General features: G+C 45.5%; 1 protein-coding gene across 1 annotated transcript in view; it reads right to left on the bottom strand.

The window, feature by feature from the left end:
- Window positions 1-10,999: 10,999 nt before the first annotated feature.
- PAH (phenylalanine hydroxylase) overlaps window positions 11,000-22,801 on the bottom strand; it is a 189,514-nt gene continuing 177,712 nt past the window's right edge. Inside the window, exons 12-13 of the mRNA XM_069764263.1 lie at window positions 22,601-22,716; window positions 11,000-11,653 (exon numbers count right to left, since the gene is read on the bottom strand). Of these exons, the coding sequence (XP_069620364.1) occupies window positions 11,610-11,653; window positions 22,601-22,716 (160 nt within the window). The 3' untranslated portion in view covers window positions 11,000-11,609. The remainder of the gene's footprint in view (window positions 11,654-22,600; window positions 22,717-22,801) is intronic.

The raw sequence follows: 22,801 nt of genomic DNA, 5'->3' as shown, positions 1-22,801 counted from the left end.
CCACTCCTTGCTGTTCTCCTCAACTGAACAAAGCTGGGCCACCTGTTTACTACGGTTGCCAATTTTGAACTGCATGTCGACTACTTACTGATTTGGGCCTACTCTCTGTGTCAGCCTCTCATTCCAGTTGTCCTCCACTGCAATGCCCCCTGGTTAGTCCTGTGTTACCAATTTTGAACTGCATTTAGCCCACTTTATTCTTTGGGCCTATATCTGTGTTTCCTCCTCATCCTGCCCATTGCCCAGCCAGTGATAGATGAGTCTGCTGGTACATTGACCCATAACGCAAAATTCCCCGTGCACGCTACACAGCAAGATTGTGACCCTGCTGAAAGTCTGGTTCCTCTTCCCGCATACCATACCACCTTACACGGGGACAAAGAGGAAGGTGCAGATGAAAGTGCAGGTTCCTTCATCAGGTGGGGGGAGGAATGCTAGTTGGCGACGTCGCTGGCACAGGGCCTCTCATAGTACGCAAAAGTGTTGCTGCCGGTGGGAGGCGCCCCCGCCGTGCAAACACACCGCTGTACTTTGAGGGGCCCTGTGCCAGTGCCAATGCCGACGAGTGGGCCCCCCCTGCTTGCTCAGGATCACAGCACTTGCAAAGTTTAAATACTTACCTCTCCCTGCTCCACTGCCGTGACGTGGTCCAGATTTACTGGGCCCACTAGTTACTTGAACCAGCCCTACCCCCCACAACTTTAGCCAAATGACCCCCAATTTCAAATGCCTTCGAATTATTATAAGGTAAATTACGATTGACAAGCTTCTTTAACAAGAATGGATGTTTTTGCCATTAAAATGGGCAGTGTAGGTGTTTTCCTGGCCTCCACTCACTGCCGACTATGCTCCCCCATTGACTTGCATTGGGTTTCGTGTTTCGGGCGATACCCGACTTTTCGCGATAATCGGCCGATTCCACTCGACTCGACTTCTAAGATAGTCGGGTTTCACGAAACCCGGCTCGACTCTAAAAAGGTCAAGGTCGCTCAACCCTACTCTCCACATCTTTAGTTAGGTGGTGGAGTTTTTGTATTTTTCTGCTGTCGATATTTTGTATTGTTTTATGCTGACCGCATAGTATCCTGTACTATCCTTTCCTATCTAGGTAGAAGTGGCCTCCTTTGCTTATCCCTGTCTTCCTTCTGCGTGTGTCTTTTCCTCTCCTACTCAGTCATTATTTGTGGGGGGCTACCTATCCTTTGGGGGTCTACTCTGAGGCAAGAGAGTTTTCCTTTTTCCATCTTTAGGGATATTTAGTTCTTCGGCTGTGTCGAGGTGTCTAGGTCTTGGTCTGGTGTCTAGGTCTGGTTAGGCACACCCCACGGCTACTTCTAGTTGCGGTGATAGGATCAGGGTTTGCGGTCAGTAAAGTTACCACTGCTCCAGCGAAGGTCTTTTCATGCTGCTCCAAGGCCACCTGATCATAACAGGGGGATGCCCAGGGACTATCTGACTCTTCAATGACCCCTAAATGCAACATCTCTTGTATCTCTTGTTGCATCCCTTCTCGTACAGACTCAGGGACGCAGAAGGGGGGTTGTCGCAGGGGGGTCTGATCCAGGGTCTCAACCTTGTGTTGTGCCAGGTGAGTGTACCCGGGTTTCCTCTAAAACATCCTCTGTCGCTGCCTCAACAACTCCTCTGCCTGCTGTCTCTCCCAGGGGCCTAGGTCTTCACCCAAGTGTACCTGGTCCCATGTTTTAGACTGAGTCCTCTCCCCTAAGACATCAGGCAAGGGAAGTCCGGCTAAATCCTCTGCTTCAGGTGCACAGATGGCCACTACCTCTTCAGGGCGCTCCCGATAGGGCTTCAGCATATTCACGTGGAACATGCGGATAACCCTGGGGTCGTCACAATCGGCGACATTATAGGTGGCGTCAGCTATTTTCCCCACTGCCTGGTAGGGCCCCTGCCATGCAGCTTGGAACTTGTTCTGCCTACTGGGCTCTAACACCAGTACCTTCTGCCCTATTTCCAAGGTGCGCCCTCTGGCCCTCCGATCGTACCATATGCGCTGGCGCCGCTGGGCCACCTGCATGTTCCCATGTACAGCCTGGGTCAGCTCCTGTAGGCGGTCCCGGAAATCCAGCACATAGGGTACAATAGGTACCCCTTCTATGATGTCCTCCCCTTCCCAGTGTTCTAGCACTAAGTCTAGGGGTCCCCTTACCCGTCTCCCGTATACCAGTTTGAATGGGGAGAACCCCGTGGATTCTTGGGGCATCTCTCGATAGGCAAACAGGAGGTGAGGCAAGAATTTCTCCCAGTCCCTGTAGGTCCTGGTAAAAGTCCCAATGAGTTGTTTTAACGTCCCGTTAAAGTGTTCACACAACCCATTGGTTTGCGGGTGGTACGGGGACTTTACGCTGCACAGCTTCCACAGTTGGTTGGTCACCTCTGCGGTAAACTGGGTACCCTGGTCTGAGATAATCTCCCGGGGAAATCCAACCCGTGAGAAAACCTGGAGCAGGGCATCCGCCACTGTCTCTGCCAGTATGTTAGGTAACGCAACCGCCTCTGGATACCGTAATCTACCACTGTCAATATATACCTTTTCCCTGACGGACTGGATTTGGCTAACGGCCCTATCAGATCGACCGCTACTCGGCTAAATGGTTCCTCCACAATGGGGAGGGGGCGTAATTTGGCCTTGCATCGATCTCCCCTCTTGCCAATACGCTGGCAACTGTCACAGGTCTGGCAGTATTGACAAACATCATAGGTTACCCCCGGCCAAAAGAAGTTTTGTGTCAGACAATGCCTGGTGCGACTGACGTCGAAGTGCCTGGCCAAGGGTATGTCATGAGAGATTCGCAGTAACTCCTGCCTATACTTCTTGGGAACTACCAGCTGTCGTTTTATAGTGGGGCTCGTCCCTGTGTGGTGCTGCTCTGTGATCCGGTAGAGGAGTCCCTGCTTCCATATAAACTGTTCCCCTTCCAGTACTCCTCCCCTCCTGTGCCTTCCCACGATATCCCTCCAATGAAGGATCCTCAAGTAACTCCCTCTTAAATTCATCTGGGGTGGCCCAAGAAATGTGTCTGGCTATGGGAATACGTGTAGGGCTGGGATGTCTTACCTGGGCCTCCTCTGAGTGTGATTCCGCCTCCGCAGCTCAAGCTTGTCTCCGGGTGGTCACGGGATATGTCTCAGCCAGAGGGGCAACCGAGAAGGCAGAAAACATGGGCCCCAAGTCATTTCCCAGCAAAACGTCTGCAGGCAAATCCTCTTTAACTTCTGGTAGTTGTCTTCCATTCATTCCTTTCCTCCTGTAGAAGGGGTATCAGATCCCGCTGTCTGCCACCAGTGTAACGGGGTCTAACAAGCTGGGGTACCTCTTTCAGTACCACCCCGTGTTTCAGGAGGTCCACTCTGCTTTTGCTGGATTCTGAATGAAGGACGCTGGCTGGAATTCCTTGGTTACGTGAGAGCATATAAAAGCTGACTGCTACCCCACGTATTTCCAGTCTAAAAGAACTCACTTTATTTGCAGCACACAGAATATATAACACCGAGACACAGGGCAGGCCAATAGAAAAAGCAGGCCAGACATACATTACAATAGCCGCAGGGGGCCAGAGCCTGCTGATATTTACTGGGGGAATTACAAAGGTGGGGGAGGACAGAAGGGGGATATCTTGTCCTCTCTGCCCAGGGGCGCAGCCTGTGGACTGATGCATTTCATATGGAACCTATTATACATAACATATACTGCATAACATATTCTTGGTACTGGGGGTTCTGTAACAGGTGGAAATCGTTGCCTACCACTAGCGCCTGTGTGTTTTAGTGCTTCCCTGCTGAGCATTCGGGATAGTCCTCCCAACTTCTATTCTCGTTCGTTCTAATTAGTTCCAGTTCTTTCTAGTTCTCCGTCCCCCAGTATGTTATGGCTAGGACACACCCGTTTGACGGGTAGGCTCGGAGCTCTTCAGGGACCCTAGAGACGCCCCTCGACACGCGTTGCCCCCTATGTCTGCTTAGGTGATGTAAGGTAGACAGCCAATCTATAATTAACTGCCCTGCGGTATTTTAAGTAAGACATAAAGTCAGTCACTTCCTCGGTGTTCCGGGCACCGGCTACGCGCCTCAGTAGGATGTTGCCGTTCTCCGGGCATGACTCCTACTGGCTCTCCTTTGTGCTTGATCTCGTTTCTCACTGTCCACAATATCCTTCGCTTCATGTCTCTTTCTTAGGATACCGCCGCGGGTAGTGCAGGCGCGGTTCCGTAACGTTCTGTTCTTGTCGCTAGGTACCTGCCAGGTTCCCATGCCTGACAGGGACCCCCCTGAATCTTCTCCCTGCAACACCCCCAGCCACGGGATGTTGCCTGAATCCAACCCAGTCAGCTTCTGACTAACTTCCTACCCAACCCCTAGTTTTACCAGTGTGAGGAGTGGCCTAATAAATAAAACCTTTTGCTCCCCCTAGTGGCCTGAGTGTGAAGTGTAATGTGTGCTGGTGATACCTGGTCAGAAGAACTCCTTTAGTGCCATCAGAGGTACCATCACTCCCCTTAGTGGCAGAGCAACGTTACTGCAACGACCAGGTCTCTGGGGCGCTGCATATACTGTATATATGCAGCTAGTTTAAAAATCTTACTCACACATCCCTTTATTAAGGGAAATTCTACATAATACCTCTATTAGCATAAGCCATATACTGCTGACTTACGCAGCACCCCAGTGGGTGGGCAAAATGCCTGGGTACAAAATCTGTGTCTAAGGGTGAAACCATTGCCCCTTCCTCTGTGTTACAGCCATCCCAATCTGCTGTCCAGAAAGGAGGCGCTGATGCCTCTTGCCCACAACCTGCAGTTGCACAGACAGAACAGTCAGCAACCATGTCCAGTGCAGCGTTCAGTTGTTCTTTGACATCATATATGTCTCTTTCCAAATTATTAGTTAGATAGGGCATACTTATCCGTTAGCACTTTACATTGTCCGGAGCTGGACTATACCCATGGCTGGCTTTTCCAGGCACCTAAATGAGACTTGTCTCTTTATTAAACTGTCGCTTCCCATAAATTTTCATAGCATCATAAAATCATAGAATGGTAGAGTTGGAAGGGACCTCCTGGGTCATCTGGTCCAACCCCCTGCTCAAAGCAGGATTCACTGAGCCATCTCAGATAGATGTCTGTCCAGCCTCTGTTTGAAGACTTCCATAGGAGGAGAACTCACCACCTCTCATGGCAGCCTGTTCCACTCATTGGTCACCCTGTCAAAAAGTTTTTTCTAATATCTAATCTGTGTCTCCCCCCATTCAGTTTCATCCCATTGCTTCAAAATATCAATGCAAAAAAATAGTGGTGGGGTATTGCCCAGTTTCTGTTAATTTTAAGCATGTCTAAGAGACTGGGTTAATACACTCCACAGACAATTCAGGCCGCAGCCTTACACTTATCGGAACATGGTCATTGCCACACTAAGACCTTTACCTGAGTTCGGTAGCACTTCCTGTCACCTGAGTAATTCACTCCACAGACCTCATCACTCTCTGGGACATATTCTGTATGCAGAAGAGAAATTCTGCCTGGTTCAGTAGTTTCCAGAAGACGTGCTTAGTCTTGTGCAGATTGGTCAGTGGCACTCCTGTTTCTTTCCTTTGAGGAGGCTGCTTTCAAGTAAAATGAGGCTTGTACATGTTCCTGATATGGGTTTCAGGCGTGACAGATTTTAATAAATTTGCAAAAATGTCTACATTTCTGTTTTTTTCAGTCAAGATGGGGTGCACTGCAGAGTTTACATTAATGAGAAAAAAATGAACTATTTGAATTTACCAAATGACTGCAATGAAACAAAGAGTGAAAAATTTTAAAGGGGTCTGAATACTTTCTGTACCCACTGTATGTGCTGCTGAGAACATTTTTATTCTATGCTCGCATAGCAATTAAACTAAAGTCTATGAAATCGAGTATAAAAGGAGAAGTCGGCAGTCACTCAATGTGACTGCGCACTTGTGAATCTACGCCCATCTAGCCGATTCTGGCCAGGATTATGCATATCGCATACTTGCAGTCATATGACCACCGTATCTGGCAATGACACCGGAGGATCCTCTCAGCGCATGGGATGCATGATGGGAGGAATTCCAAGTCTGGAGTCATATAGAGTAACTGCAGACTTGTCATTTTTGACTGGACAACCCCGTTAAAGATACCTTTGTGCACATGATAGTGCAGTTGGCTGATTTACACAGGCTAATAAACGACTGTCAATCGGCTTCAGAAAACTGGTCAGTGGTCATTAAAGAGCCGCAAATGACCAATGTAAATGCAGCTTCAGGTATCTCATAGGTGACATTTCCTTTTATTGAAGTTCTTCTCATCCTTTTCTTCATCTGGTCCTGGCGCTATAGCTTGTCTCCGCAGACATTCCTCATCTCCAGTATTCTAACATAGTGCCCTTACCTGACAGTGTTCTTAAAAATAAAAAGTGTTATTATAATGCCACCCGAATAAAAATGGCTGCCCATGCTGTGTACTCTAAATAAATAATTGCTCCTCACACTGTCCATCTTATGATACATAGTCTCCTCTCCTATAAAATATCACCTCTACACCGGCTCCCCTTATATATTATAATGCCACCCCATCCCCCATGAACTATGGCTACTACATTGTTCTTCCTTATGAACAAAAACTGTCAAACCATCCTCCTTTAACAACTATAACCTATACACTGTTCCTCCTACAGACAGTACCTACGTTATGAACTCTAGCCTCCACACTGTTCCCACTTCCAGTATCCCACCCCACCCAAAGATGGCGGTTTTCAGACTTAGTCAAGCAGATGTAAGAAAAAGGGGAGATATTTAAGCTAAAAAATATGTGTTCAGCTTCATGGTTGTGCCGCCCCCACACACTGTCTCCCTAGGCATCTGCCCTCGGGTGCCTAGTGGCAAATACAGCCCTGTGTATTACAGCTCATTAAAATCATGTGATGTCTTTACTTTACATTACAAAATCATGCTGGTTCTCTATAAATGTGTTAGATGATAATTGTATCATTAATCTTACCCAGAATAAATAAGCAAATTCATCCTTCATTTAATAGAGCTTTATTGATAATAAAAGTAGACCTAATACAAACAAATAAAATGTTGAAAACATTGGAGGACTAACAAACATTTTAGGTTATTTGACCTGCAGTGTATTTCTTACAATAGCATTAAAGCAGTTCTGACTCCAGATTTCACAATACAAATTGCATAAGAGATCTATTCAAAAAGTTTGCACTGTGAAATCTTGAGACAGAGCCCTTTATATTTTTTGTGCAATAATGTATACAAAGTATTACATCTCCAAAAAAAAATCCCATGATGCCAGTTACTGACTCCTGCTACTAGTATTTATGGCACATCTGGGAAAGGTACCAACATAAATGTACCATTTTCAGATCTTGTGTTTGTCCAGCACTGATACTAGTGTACGGGCCATCACTACTATGTCATAGGACATTGGTGGTGAACCTATGACACACATACCAGAGAGGGGACTCAGTGCCCTCTCTGTGGGCATGCATGCCACCACCCTAGCACTACCGAGCTCATGCACTCCATCATCTACCCCAGTAGTGTAGCAGTTAAGCCCTGCTGGTCATTCTGTAGATTACAGGTTGCTTTGAGCCTGTGGTCTACAGAACGGCAAGATGATGCAGTGGCGCCAGCGGATGCATAGGATATCAGCATCATTAAGTTGATCCTCCTAGTGGACTTGTTGGGATCCTGGATTAAGTAAGAATATGATGTTTTCTATTTTACTTAAAACATTTGGCTGTGACTGTGAGGGCATCATACAATGTAGGAGACCCTCATACAGTGGAGAGGGGGTCCTTATACATTGTTTGAGCAAGGGGCCCTCAAAATGTGGGCCCGTTATACAGTTTGGGGACTACTATGGTTGGCCCTCATACAGTAAAGGGCTATTGTGGGAGGCCCCATACAGTGTGGAGATTATTTTTGGTGGCCCACAAAAAGTGTGGGTGCCCTCAAAATGTGGGGACTACTGTGAGGGGCCTTCATACAGTGTGGGAGCTAATGTGGGGACCCCCAGAGTGTAGGGACTACTGAAGGAGCTATCATACTGTGTGGGAGCTAATGTGTGGACCATTATACAGTTTGGGGACTACTGAGAGGACCATCATACAGTGTGGGGACTACTGTTGGGGTTACTGTAGGAGCTATTATACAGTGTGAGGACTACAGTGAGGGTCATTATAATGTGTTTTGAAGGGTTAGCGAGGGCATCATAATATGAATAGGGGAGCTGTGGACCCATTATCCTGTGCATAAGGGAGTTGTGGGCCCATTATACTGTTTTAGGGGAGCTATTGGCTCATTATACTGTGCTTAGGGTCGCTGTGGGGTTATTATATAGTGTATAGGGGCACTGCGGCCCATTATATTATGCATAGGGGATCTGTAAGCTCATTATACTGTGTATAGTGGAGCTGTGGGGGCATTATACGGAAGATAAAGGAGCTGTGTGCTCATCATACTGTGTTTTTCCTTTAAGCCAAAAGATGTTTATCTACGAATTGCTTTTTAAAACTAAAACCTCAGTATTCAGGTGACATTGCCGTATTGGCATTTTGCGATAAGTAACTGGATTTTGAATTGGAGTTTGGGCACTCGATCTCTATCGCTGTCATAGGTAATCAAGCCTACATATTAAATAAAGTATGTTGTCGTTATCTGACATACCTTATTTTACTTTAAAGACCATGAATCATTCCTAAAAGAGATCTTTTTACAAAAATATATCTATCAAGGGATGAGTGGTGAAACCAGTCCCATATTTTGTAAAGTTCTTATAACTTCAGATGTATTTGATATTACATGAGACAGATCAGATTTTTTGCATTTCTTTTATTCATTATTGAAATAATTTGGATAATCATGTGCTCTTTGTATGATATTATTCATAAAAATAAGTTTAATATTGGCAAAAATTACATTTCTACACATAAGAATTAAATATAAATGCAACTGATATTTTATATTATCAGCATATTATCTAAATAGCAATAATAATACAATAATAGTACAATGGTTACATAGTTTTTGCTGCTCTCATCTCCACTGCTTTTACAACGTGCCATTAGTGGTTTCCTGTAAGATTGCAGAGTTAAACTAATGCAGTAAGACTGTGCACGATAGCAACACCTGACAATCTCATTCAAAGCGAAAGCTTTATATACCGGTACATATTTTTCTTTGATTGTTACTGTCTGCTCATGTAAAAAAGAACAACGTACTGTATACGTGTATTTTTTATGGTTTTAAATGAGAAAAGTAACGACCAAAGACAAAAATTTATATAAATCTTTAGTTTTGAATGACATTGTCATATCAACCCTAAAAATCCCATCATTACCAACCTATTTTATTGCTGAGGACCCAGAATTTTTTTGTGACACATTCAGAGAGCTGTAATATTTTAAGTCTTATTTCCATTTGTCCAACCAAGCCCTTTTTTTTACCTCTAAAATGCTACAAAAACGCAGTAGGGAAACTGATCCCATCGTTTTTTATTGGGTCATTCCCATTCATCCAGCATATCAGTTGCTGTGCTGAACTGGTTTCGCAGCCAGACCAGCCTCTCATACAGCCAAATTGGATCTCATGCTTTGCAGACTCGTGCTAAAGGTACCTTCACACATAACGATATTGTTAACGATATCGTTGCTATTTGTGACGTAGCAACGATATCGTTAATGAAATCTTTCTGTGTGACAGCGACCAACGATCAGGCCCCTGCTGGGAGATCGTTGGTCGCTGAACAAAGTCCAGAACTTTATTTCGTCGCTGGACTCCCTGGAGACATCGCTGGATCGGCGTGTGTGACACCGATCCAGCGATGTCTTCACTGGTAACCAGGGTAAACATCGGGTAACTAAGCGCAGGGCCGCGCTTAGTAACCCGATGTTTACCCTGGTTACCATGCTAAAAGTAAAAAAAAACAAACAGTACATACTTACCTACAGCCGTCTGTCCTCCAGCGCTGTGCTCTGCTCTCCTCCTGTACTGTCTGTGAGCCGGAAAGCAGAGCGGTGACGTCACCGCTCTGCTTTCCGGTTCACAGACAGTACAGGAGGAGAGCAGAGAAGCAGAGCGCAGCGCTGGAGGACAGACGGCTGTAGGTAAGTATCTAGTGTTTGTTTTTTTTTACTTTTAGCATGGTAACCAGGGTAAACATCGGGTTACTAAGCGCGGCCCTGCGCTTAGTTACCCGATGTTTACCCTGGTTACCGGCATCGTTGGTCGCTGGAGAGCGGTCTGTGTGACAGCTCTCCAGCGACCAAACAGCGACGCTGCAGCGATCCGAATCGTTGTCGGTATCGCTGCAGCGTGGCTTAATGTGAAGGGGCCTTTAGAGATGTGGCCCCTCCTCAGTACAAATTGAGATTCTGAACAACCATGGAAATATGATGACAGACAAAAGGGGTCCAGACTAAATAGCTAACATTTTACCCCCTCCTAAGTAAAATCTTAAACATGTATGCTTTGAAAAATTAATACAAAATAGGATTGTGGTTTGGCTTTAATCCTAAGTTATGTGGCCAGTCTCATTTAAGGGACAATATTGATTTTTAAGATTGTTACTTCCAATATGTGGCACTAGAATTCAAGTACTCTTGCTCTCTCAAGATACAATTTGCACATTTAATTTCCCAGAGGAGCATTGCATTGCCTCTAAGTCTCCTTACCCTGGCATGTCAGCCATGTCACTCTCTACAAGGAGAAACGTTACCCCTTAGACTCCAGTCAGAGGCCTCTCACACAGCCAAATCAGATCTCATACACCCTGGAAATCCTGTCTGCGAATTGAGATATTGGTTTAACTATTATTCTAAGTCATGTGGGCGTGCTCATTAAAGGGCCGATACTTACTTTTAGGATTGTTACTTCCAATAGGTGCCACTAGAGCTCAAGGATACAGATGTACCATATAGAAACTCAATCTTTTTTCTTCTCAATGGTTTGATTTTTGCAGGATGAGTTGCATTTTTTAATGGCATCATTTTGGTTAACTTCCAAGCTATTGATTTTGGGGGGGGCATTCATTTCATAACTAAAAAAATGTAACTTTTTTTATACCTTAAAAATGGATTTAGTTTGTAGAACTCTTTTTTTTTTAACAAAATTTTATGAAACTGGAAATATTTTTTGTTTACGTGGACAGGTCAATTGCATCTGCAGATTGCTTATATAACGAATATAATGCACAGGTATACTCATTATAGCAAAGCGTTAGTGCATGATTACCTGACATTGGAAAACGTTTGTACTGGGAAAATGTCTTTCACAAAACATTATCTTTTATAGTAAATTAATATGTTGTAGAGGAAATAGCTTCCTGCAAACTAATGAATGGCAATATACAGTCAGAAATTACATAAAGAGATAATAAAAGACAAGATGCATTCTACAGCAAAAACTGATCCACATACTTCTTAAATTGATCTATATTTTTTAACCTAATGGACATTTTCTATTGCTCATGTAAATCATGCAAACAATATGTATTCAAAGGTAAGAAGCAGTAATATCTTGATAATATAATGCAAATATCTTGACTCTTTCTTTCTCGTGATTTTCTTCACTCAAGCTTCCTAAGTGCAGAGCAGAGGATCCCAATTTCACCTGCAGGAAGTATGATAAAGTATTGAAAGCAGAGAATATTATATTAGTTTTCAACATTGTACACAATACGTGAATGGGGCTTTATCAGAGAAAATAACTTTACAGAAAGTACAAGGATTGGACTGCAGAGGACTGGGGTAAAGATATTTTCTCTTTGGCTGGGGTTACACTTGCGAGTGCAATGCGAGAAACTCGCGTGAGTCTCTCACCTCAACACCCATCACTGCCGCCGGCACTCGGGACCGGATCGTACCGCTGCATGTATTTGTATGCAGGCGAATGCTTCGGTCCCGAGGGTGGACGGCAGTGCCAGGTATTGAGGCGAGAGACTTACGCGAGCTTCCCTCATTGCACTCATAAGTGTGACCATGGCCTTACCTTCAGACTGTTTGGGATATCTGGAAGAATGATTTAGAAAAAGCGTGGGCCACCATGAGCCACATATCATGCCAACAGTAAAGTATCCTGAGACTATTTAGGTGTGGAGTTGCTTTTCATCCAGGAAAGTGGGCTCGTTCACAATATAACTTAAGAAAACTGCCATGAATAAATAATGTCATCTAAACAAGATCCTTCAAGACAAACTTCTCCCAGTGATCCAGGAGCAATTTGGTGATGAAAAATTCCTTTTTGCAACTTAATGTTGCATCAAATTGCAAGGTTAAAGTGATATCTAAGTGGTTTGGTAAGCAAAACATTAACATTTAGGTTGCATTGCCATAAAACTCCCCAGAGCGCAATCCCATTGAGAACCTGTGGTCAATCCTTCAAAAAAAAAAACAAATACACAAAAATTGTGATAAACCCCAAATGGTGATAAGACAAGAACGGGCTGTCCTCAGCCAGAATTTGGCTCAGAAACAGATATCCATCATGTGAGGGCAAATTTTAAAAGTCTTGAAAAATAAGGGTCAACAGTGTAATTATTGAGTCTTTACATTAACTTGATGTATTTGTTAACGAAAGCCTTATGGAATACTTGTACCTCAGTAACCATAGTAATATCTGACTAAAGGATCTAAAATCACTAAGGCAGCAAAGTTTGAGGAAACCAAACTTTATGTCAGTCTCAAAACTTTTGAACAAGACTTTATGTCTTCCAGTCATAGTATGACCAATTTAGCTCTATACGACTAGTCATTATGGATATTATAAAAACACTGGACCTTTAGTGTCTTGTGGAGATAAGCATGGATGCTTTAAATAACTTAGAAATTATGCTATTCTGACACTAGAGTTTATCTCACTTGCAATTTTGATGTTAAAGAAACACTCCCATCAAAATTTGTATCCTCTTCATATAGTACAATCATCATATTATACAAGGGACATATATACCAGGGTACGGGATATATATACCAGTAAAGAGGCTCAGGATGGGGGGCATATGTACCAGGATATGGGACATATGTACTAGGATGGGGCTTCAGGATGAGTGACTTATATACCTGGATGGGGCCTAGGATGGGGGCACTACTACATAATGAGAGGGGAGGGAACAAGTATTTATAGGATTTAGAACTCTACAATGGCTCATACATCTGGTCAACATGCAGGGATTGGGGCAGGACCAAATTTTCCATTGGGGTCCATCAGACTCTAGGTATGCCATTGCTCCTTGCTGACTTCAATCCTTGGTGGGATTTGAAACCAGCGCTGCAAGGATACAATTCTAACCACTGACTCACCATTCTACATGTTTTATTTTTTGTATTTCGTCTTTCATTCGTAGAACTGTAAAGGTCTAAAAAATTGGTGCAAATTATAAATTAATGTGGCACCCCTAGGGGTATTTGCCACAAAAATAGTTACTGACAGTAAATGCAAATACTAAAATAGCAAGACTGCACTACCACCTCCGGCCAGAAGGGGGAGCTCCAGAGACTCCCCTTGATCCATTCTGGTCTGAGAGAAGAACTGGCAGTTGGGCTAAGGAGCTGAAAGTGAGAGGTCATACAGTTGAATCTCTAACAGCCCTGTGACTGTTACCAGGCCTAAATCACCGGCCTGAGGAGAAGAGGGATAGAGAAAAAGGACATTGTGAGAACCGGGTAGCATTAATCACTACCCAGAACAGGCGCAAAGACGGATACCGGATCCGTGGCTGTATTCATTACATATAATACAGCAACCGGAAAAAACGTGAGGTGATATCAGCTTCACTAGGGTCGGACGCAGCAACAGACACAGAGTTCAGCGGTACTCCTGGAGGGGGTAAGCCGATAAAAGGACTCGGGTTGCCCGTCGAACCAGGACCCGGAGGGGACAGATTGGGCCGGCAGCCAGTTCACATACAGCAGCAGGGCCACACAGATATTGCGTACAATAAGAGGCGAAGACCCCAGCAGGGTCAAAGTAACTCAGAGTTCCCATACAGACTCCGGTGACAGGACTGGTTGTAAATCCTTTTTTGTTAAAGTAAACTGGTTAAACGTTTCAGTGCCTCAGTCTTTCATTTGGACAATAGCCATCTATCCAGCATTGGGATCATCACCGCTGGGAGAACCTGCTGCTGATCAAGTAAGTGCCTGTTCCCTCATGATACCCTTTACACTGTGCATTGCCTGAGGCCACAGCACCGGGTCAAGCCACCCGTGACACCCCCCTCAACAGACAGACCCCATTGGTCCGGTGCTGGGTACCCCGGTCTCTTGGGCGTCACAATTGGCGTCACGAACAGGATCTAGCCAGCCCGTATACCGGGTATTGTGTGCCGTGATTGGAGCCCAAAACTGTGAAAACGTGGATGAAAAATCTTGAAAATTGACTTTATTAAAGAAAAATCCATTCTCCATTGAAAACTATTGAAAGTGACTTTTCCCCATTGGTTATAATGGAGTAAAGATGGCCGCCATCCCCTGAGGTAATCACTTCATAACCGTTAGGCACGAGACTGTTAATTGAGCTACGCCATCACCTGAGCCCCAGTCTAACTGAAAAACTTCAGAATCCGCCATTACAGAGCGCGGTGGGTGGGAGCAGCAGGGGGCGTGTCATTGTGGGCGGCACCAAGCTGAGCGCTCTGACATCAGAGCAAGGGGAAAATCGATCCTGCTGCACAGCGGAACGAATCTACACTATCCCGACGGAAGCGGAGGACCGGAAGGGTCCGGATTAACTAAGGGGGCACAGTATGTCGCAGCACGGAGACGCCGCAGCACCCGGCGACGCTAATGCAGCTGAAAGACAGAGTGTCGATAGAGAGTCCGGTAGCGCAGCGGTGCAAGGAGTGGCGCCCATCATGCCGGTGCTGATGCCATATACCCCGGGTGGCCCATGGCTTCCAATGTATGAAGGTGAGCCTAATACCCTTGACGATTTCAGAGAAAAGATGCTGGCCCATTTTGACATGTTCCCTGTGGGTGAAGTTCAGCGTGTTAGTCTCCTGATGATGCAGTTAAGTGGCCATGCTAAGCAAGAAGTCACAGCATGGGCAGCTGATCTAAAAGGCACTGTTGAACGCATATTTGCTGGATTAAAAGCTACATTTGAAACCACTGCCAGCAGCAAAGCTAAAGTACGATTCTTTAATTGCAAACAAAAAGTTAATGAGGGCGTGAGAGACTTTGCCTTAAACCTGCAGGAAGCCCTTAAATCACTTACACTGGCTGAACCCATTTTTAACACCGGAGCGGATAAACTGCTAAGAGATCAATTTATTGAGGGACTCTACACCCCTTCTCACCGGGGGCATGTGAGCATGCTTGTTTTTAAGAACCCTGAATTGACATTTGCCCAATTAAAGGAGAGCGTTATACGTCTCCAGCTGGCAGAGGCACCTCGGGATCAGGATCCTGCGCAACTCATGGCAGAGGCTCCTCAACAACATGGAGTACCAGTGACATCAGCTATGTCCGGGGCCATTGCTAAGCCCCTGGGGCCCAGTACTAATGAGGCTCTTCAACAAAAGCTTGACTCTTTAACTGATGTTGTTGCTTCAATGGCTAAAACCATGCAGGAGATGAGAGGACCCAAGATGGAGTTGTCAAACCGTAGAGAAGGTGTTCCATGGATGAGACCCCGGAGATACCCGACATGGAGAGGACGACCCCGCGACCGCTACCAACCGGATGGACAGCCCATTTGCCGCCGTTGCCAGCAGCCAGGCCACTTTGCACGAGATTGTGATTTAAACGGGAATCCCCTGGGAATGCGGGCCGCTTCGCAGGAATGAACTTTCAAGGCCCAACACCCTGGCACGACAGGTACATCGGAGGACGACCCATTATCCCTATCGTGCTGGACGGAATGCCCCTCAATGCTTTGCTGGACACAGGTTCCCAGATTTCATCTATACCGTATATCCTTTATAAGAGGTACTGGGCTGATGCAGATATTGATAAAGGGCCCTCTGATGTTGAACTAGATATATGGGCCAGTAATGGTAAGTTGGTACCGAAACTAGGATTCAGGGAGATGACCATAAAGATTGGTAAAGTAGAATTGAAGAAACAGGGTATAATTGTTGTTGATGTTGACCGGCGGAACTGTGAACCAACTGTATTGATAGGAATGAATGTGTTAGAGAACTGCTTTTCCGAAGTCATTTCTGTCTTACAGCAAATTGCTGAAACTGCCCAATCCTGCCAGCAGAGAGTTCTCCGGAGGGAAATAAAAGTATTGATGTTAAGGCAACAGGTAGAAGTTGCAGGTGGAGAAATCGGCAGTGTGAGGGTAAGTGATCCAACATCTATTGTAATCCCACCAAAAACAGAAATGCTGGTATGGTGTAGAGCAGCCATTGGTACTAAGGGACGAGATTATCAAGCCTTAATAGAACCAGTGTACACCGACAGCAGGCCCACTATACTCACAGCACGAGGGATAGTCGAGGTACACCGGGGACGAGTGCCGGTACGACTTTTGAACTGTGGAGAGGAAGAGGTCACTTTGCCAAGGTATGCTACAATGGCAAAGCTATATACTGTTGACAACAATGCCATCACAACCATTGAGCCCTTAGAACCAACCTGTCAGGTGGAAGGCAATGGCTCAGATGGAGAAATGGAGGATTGGTGCCAACAGCTACACGTGGGCATAAATTCAACACCTACCCATCAAAAACAAGGGGTGTATAGGCTAGTGACGGAATATGAACAAGTCTTCAGTAAACACCCATTGGACTTCGGACGGATAGAAGGGGTAGAACACACAATCCCCACCAGTGACCATCCCCCAATAAAAGAAAGATATAGACCCATACCGTCCGCTCACTATCAATGTGCAAAAGATATGCTGAGGGAGATGAAACAGGCCGGGGTAATAAGAGACAGCTGTAGCCCCTGGGCGGCCCCTCTAGTGATTGTCAAAAAAAAGGACGGAACCATGAGAATGTGCGTAGACTACCGGAAGATTAATAACATCACCCATAAAGACGCCTACCCCTTGCCTAGGATAGAAGAGTCCTTAACTGCTTTGAAATCTGCTAATTATTTTTCCACCTTAGACTTAACAAGCGGGTATTGGCAAGTCCCTGTGGCTGAGCGAGATAAGGAAAAGACGGCATTCACCACACCAATGGGTCTATGTGAATTTAATCGCATGCCGTTCGGACTCTGCAACGCATCCGGTACCTTCCAGCGGCTGATGGAATGCTGCCTCGGACACAAGAACTTCGAGACCGTCCTCCTGTACCTAGATGATGTGATCGTCTACTCAAAGACTTACGAACAACACTTAATAGACCTGGCAGAAGTGTTCGAAGCCTTATCCAGGTATGGCATGAAAGTCAAGCCATCCAAATGTCACCTTCTCAAGCCAAAGGTACAGTACCTGGGACACATCGTGAGTTCGGAGGGAGTAGCACCAGATCCCGAGAAAATAAGCGCCATAAGGGATTGGCCAAGACCTACCAGCGCAAAAGAAGTGAGACAATTCCTGGGATTGGTGGGTTACTATCGCAGATTTATAAAAGGATTTACCAAGTTGGCAGCACCCTTGCAAGACACCTTGGTAGGGCAGACGAAGAAACCTTCAAACCGAAACCCTCCTTTTCAGTGGAACGACGAAAGGGAAGACTCCTTTGAACAACTAAAGAAGGCACTAACCGGAGAAGAGGTTCTGGCATACCCAGATTACCATCAACCTTTCATCCTCTACACCGATGCCAGTAATGTGGGACTAGGAGCAGTGCTGTCACAAAAGCAAGAAGGTCGGGAGAAAGTCATCGCCTTTGCAAGTAGAAAGCTCCGGCCTACTGAAAGAAATTCAGAAAATTACAGCTCCTTCAAATTGGAACTACTGGCAGTAGTTTGGGCTGTGACTGAACGTTTCAAACACTATCTGGCCGCTGCAGAATTTATTGTCTATACTGACAACAATCCGTTGACCCACCTGGACACAGCCAAATTAGGTGCGTTAGAACAGCGATGGATAGCCCGGTTATCTAATTACAACTTCAAGATCAAGTATCGAGCAGGTCGCAAGAATGGAAATGCCGATGCCCTATCCCGGATGCCACACTTGAGAGATGTAGAAGAAGAAATGGGGGAGCTTGAAGAAATTGAACTACCAGCCTTCCATCATCCCAAGGCAAAACATCATCAGTCAAGTACCTATCAGAAACAACAAGAGGTGAATTTAAATCCGTTAGCACACCATAGATGGGCTGACACCCAAGACAGCAATCCGGCTGTGAAGTTGGTGAAGGAACTGTTAACTGAGCAAAGTGCATATCCTGATGAGGATGCCCCAGAAGAGACGCATCAACTCTGGAAAGAGAGAGGCAAAATGTTCCTGTATCAAGGGAAGCTCTGTAGAAGGTACACCAATCCGAAAACACATGAATTGGTTTGGCAGATTATCGTGCCTAAACAAGATGTCAAGATGGTCCTCGAAGCTTACCATAATGGTGCTGGTCACTTCGGTTGGAAAAAGTTAGAAGTACTTCTAAGAGAAAGATTTTATTGGGTCGGGATGAGAAAATCAATCGAACAGTGGTGCAGAAATTGTGGCCCGTGCAACCTCAGAAGAAACGATCAAAAGAACCAAAGAGCACCACTGCAGCCCATAATCACCAAACAACCACTTGAACTTGTAGCCATGGACCACGTGAAGTTGACACCAAGCCGGTCTGGCTATGTCTATGCCTTGACCATCGTGGACCATTATTCACGCTTCTTGGTAGTAGTACCCGTAAAAGATCTGACAGCAAAAACAGCAGCCAAAGCGTTCCAAACGTACTTTTGTAGACCCCATGGATATCCGGAACAGGTTCTCACCGACCAAGGTACAGCCTTTGAATCAGAGATCTTCAGAGAATTCTGTAATATGTATGGTTGCAAAAAGATCCGGACGACGGCCTATCATCCACAAACAAACGGCTTATGCGAGAAGATGAACCATATTGTAATAGAACTACTAAAGACTTTACCTGAGGCAGAAAGGAATCAATGGCCAGAGAAATTGCCTGACTTGGTGGATCTGTATAATCATGTCCCGGTGAGTTCCACCAATTGCACCCCAGCTTACCTTATGCGTGCAAGACCCGGCCAATTACCAATCGATCTAGAAATGGGAATTCTGAAACTAGACGCAGAAGTCCAAGACTCCAATTGGGATATCATACGGCAAAAGCAGTATCGCCAAGTGCAAGAGAGTGTGGAAAGAAGCCTTCAGCAAACTAGAGAAAGACAAGAGCGAACTTTCAACCAGAATGCTCTAGCGACCCCATTAAGACCAGGTGACCAAGTGCTCAAGAGAAATCATCGAACCAATAAACTGGACAATCAGTGGTAAGCCGTACCCTACACAGTTTTACCAACAAGAGTGGATAATCCTAAAATGTGTCTCATTAGCAAAAACGGAGGCTTAACATCTGTACTAGTGTCAAGAGACAATCTTAAATTATGTCCGGAAGCATTGAAAGAGCCAGACGTTGTCCAGCCAGAACCAGAAGTTATTCAACCCATACAGGTTCAACCAGTAAAGGAAAAAGAAGAGGAAGTGTATCACACCTGTATAGGAGACTTTCCCAAAACCCTACTAACATACCATGGTGCAGTAGTGGTTCCCATGGTGGCCTTTTACCCAACACCAAACCCAATACCAGAAGTCCCAAGACAGGAAGAGGCTGACCCCGTACTACAGGAGGTTCCAGGCCAGGAAGAACAGATTCCTGGTCAGAGTAATCCCATTCACGGTGGACTTGCCAACTCCATAGTCGTGGAATTATCTTTAGCAGAGCGGGCAGATACTACATCCGCAGTAGACAGTAGTACACCACATGAAGAGACACCGCTATTACGTAGATCACAGCGTAGTACCCAGGGTCAATTACCGGCCAGGTATGCAGATTACCAACTATAAAGCTCATAATGTGAATTGTATATATGTTATGCCGTATATAGTTAAACAGAAAATGTAGTATAGTCATTGTTATCAGTCTGCAACGTTTAAGCCCAGTGCCTACAGAGACTTGTCTGTATGAACTTCTTGCATATTCTTGAACTTTTTATCAGCCCGGAGGCACTAAATCAAAGCTCCGGAAAGACTGCTTTTTGAACTTTGCTCCTCGCTCTTTTTGAACTTTCTTTAGACTTTATATTGATAACTCCGTTGGAAAAATGGAACTAAATTCCTGGACACAAAGTGCAGTGCCTTTCCTAGTACCTTCAAGGATAGAACTGTATTAATGGACGCTATTTGAAGTGACTTTGTACAGAACTATATTTTTGTTTCCTCGAGTGGTTTTTGTAACTTTTCATTTTTAAGACTCTGTACATATTAATTGTTATTTCAAAATGTTATTGTCCCACAGTCCCGGAGTACTGTTCTTAACTAAGGGGGAATGTGGCACCCCTAGGGGTATTTGCCACAAAAATAGTTACTGACAGTAAATGCAAATACTAAAATAGCAAGACTGCACTACCACCTCCGGCCAGAAGGGGGAGCTCCAGAGACTCCCCTTGATCCATTCTGGTCTGAGAGAAGAACTGGCAGTTGGGCTAAGGAGCTGAAAGTGAGAGGTCATACAGTTGAATCTCTAACAGCCCTGTGACTGTTACCAGGCCTAAATCACCGGCCTGAGGAGAAGAGGGATAGAGAAAAAGGACATTGTGAGAACCGGGTAGCATTAATCACTACCCAGAACAGGCGCAAAGACGGATACCGGATCCGTGGCTGTATTCATTACATATAATACAGCAACCGGAAAAAACGTGAGGTGATATCAGCTTCACTAGGGTCGGACGCAGCAACAGACACAGAGTTCAGCGGTACTCCTGGAGGGGGTAAGCCGATAAAAGGACTCGGGTTGCCCGTCGAACCAGGACCCGGAGGGGACAGATTGGGCCGGCAGCCAGTTCACATACAGCAGCAGGGCCACACAGATATTGCGTACAATAAGAGGCGAAGACCCCAGCAGGGTCAAAGTAACTCAGAGTTCCCATACAGACTCCGGTGACAGGACTGGTTGTAAATCCTTTTTTGTTAAAGTAAACTGGTTAAACGTTTCAGTGCCTCAGTCTTTCATTTGGACAATAGCCATCTATCCAGGATTGGGATCATCACCGCTGGGAGAACCTGCTGCTGATCAAGTAAGTGCCTGTTCCCTCACGATACCCTTTACACTGTGCATTGCCTGAGGCCACAGCACCGGGTCAAGCCACCCGTGACACCCCCCTCAACAGACAGACCCCATTGGTCCGGTGCTGGGTACCCCGGTCTCTTGGGCGTCACATTAACATATCTGACAAAATTCTAATATGCTAAATTTCACACATTTTCCCCGAGAAATACTATTAGCAGTGAGGTTATTCTCACCAAATTGAATGTTCCATACTATGCTCTAGATAGGGTCTCTGCCAACTGTCCCGTCCATAGTACGGCATCTCTGACTTAAGGTACCGTCACATTTAGCGATGCTGCAGCGATACCGACAACGATCCCGATTGCTGCAGCGTCGCTGTGTGGTCGCTGGGGACCTGTCACACAGACAGCTCTCCAGCGACCAACGATCCCGAAGTCCCCTGGTAACCAGGGTAAACATCGGGTTACTAAGCGCAGGGCCGCGCTTAGTAACCCGATGTTTACCCTGGTTACCAGTGTAAACGTAAAAAAAAACAAACACTACATACTTGCATTCCGGTGTCTGTCCACCGGCGCTGTGCTTCTCTGCACTGACTGTGAGCACCAGCCGGAAAGCTGATGTCACCACTGTGCTCTGCTTTCCGGCCGGTGCTTACACAGTGCAGAGAAGCACAGCGCTGGGGGACAGACACCGGAATGTAAGTATGTAGTGGGTTTTTTTTACGTTTACGCTGGTAACCAGGGTAAATATCGGGTTACTAAGCGCGGCCCTGTGCTTAGTAACCCGATGTTTACCCTGGTTACCAGTGAAGACATCGCTGAATCGGCGTCACACACGCCGATTCAGCGATGTCTGCGGGAGTCCAGCGACGAAATAAAGTTCTGGACTTTCTGCTTCGACCAACGATGGCACAGCAGGATCCTGATCGCTGCTGCCTGTCAAACTCAACGATAACGCTAGCCAGGACGCTGCAACGTCACGGATCGCTAGCGATATCGTTCAGTGTGAAGGTACCTTTAGTGTTCACTCTGGGCTAAGGCTTTCAGGTCCGTGCAGTAAACTCCGGGGTCTGCTCACTGACAGGCAGCTCCAGTCTAGGGTGAACATGAAGCTGGAGATGCCGTGTGATGGAAGCGTAGAGGATGGAAAAACAAACAGGGAGCAGCAGGGGCCTGAAGTGAGCAGCGAAGTATGTTTTTTTCTTTTAAACCTTTTGAGGGCCCTCTACTGGTCAGCAAGAGAGTGCCATTTTGCTGAATTAATGTTGAGCGAATTGCAAAAATTCTGTATTCTCTTGAATGTGGATTTATGTAAAATTTGACAATTCAATTGCACTCAAATAAAGTTGCCAATTTCTAATCTAAATACACGGATAAATCTGATCTGGTGCTTAAATACATTAGATGATTATTACTTACTGTTAATGCAATCAGCTAGATTCTTCAACTGCTGTACATTATCTAACACTTCAATGCTTTGTGTGTACGGATTATAACGCACAGAAAATGGACGAGGAATGGTGGCAGCAAATTTTCTGCAAAATGTCAAAATAAGATGGGTTATAGATGCAAACAATTTGACTTGCATGCATTTTGTAAAACTAGTTCCTATATATCAGG

The sequence above is a fragment of the Ranitomeya imitator genome, chromosome 4 (genome assembly GCF_032444005.1).
Source record: "Ranitomeya imitator isolate aRanImi1 chromosome 4, aRanImi1.pri, whole genome shotgun sequence".
Taxonomy (NCBI): domain Eukaryota; kingdom Metazoa; phylum Chordata; class Amphibia; order Anura; family Dendrobatidae; genus Ranitomeya; species Ranitomeya imitator.
This window is presented reverse-complemented; position numbering and strand designations above follow the sequence as displayed.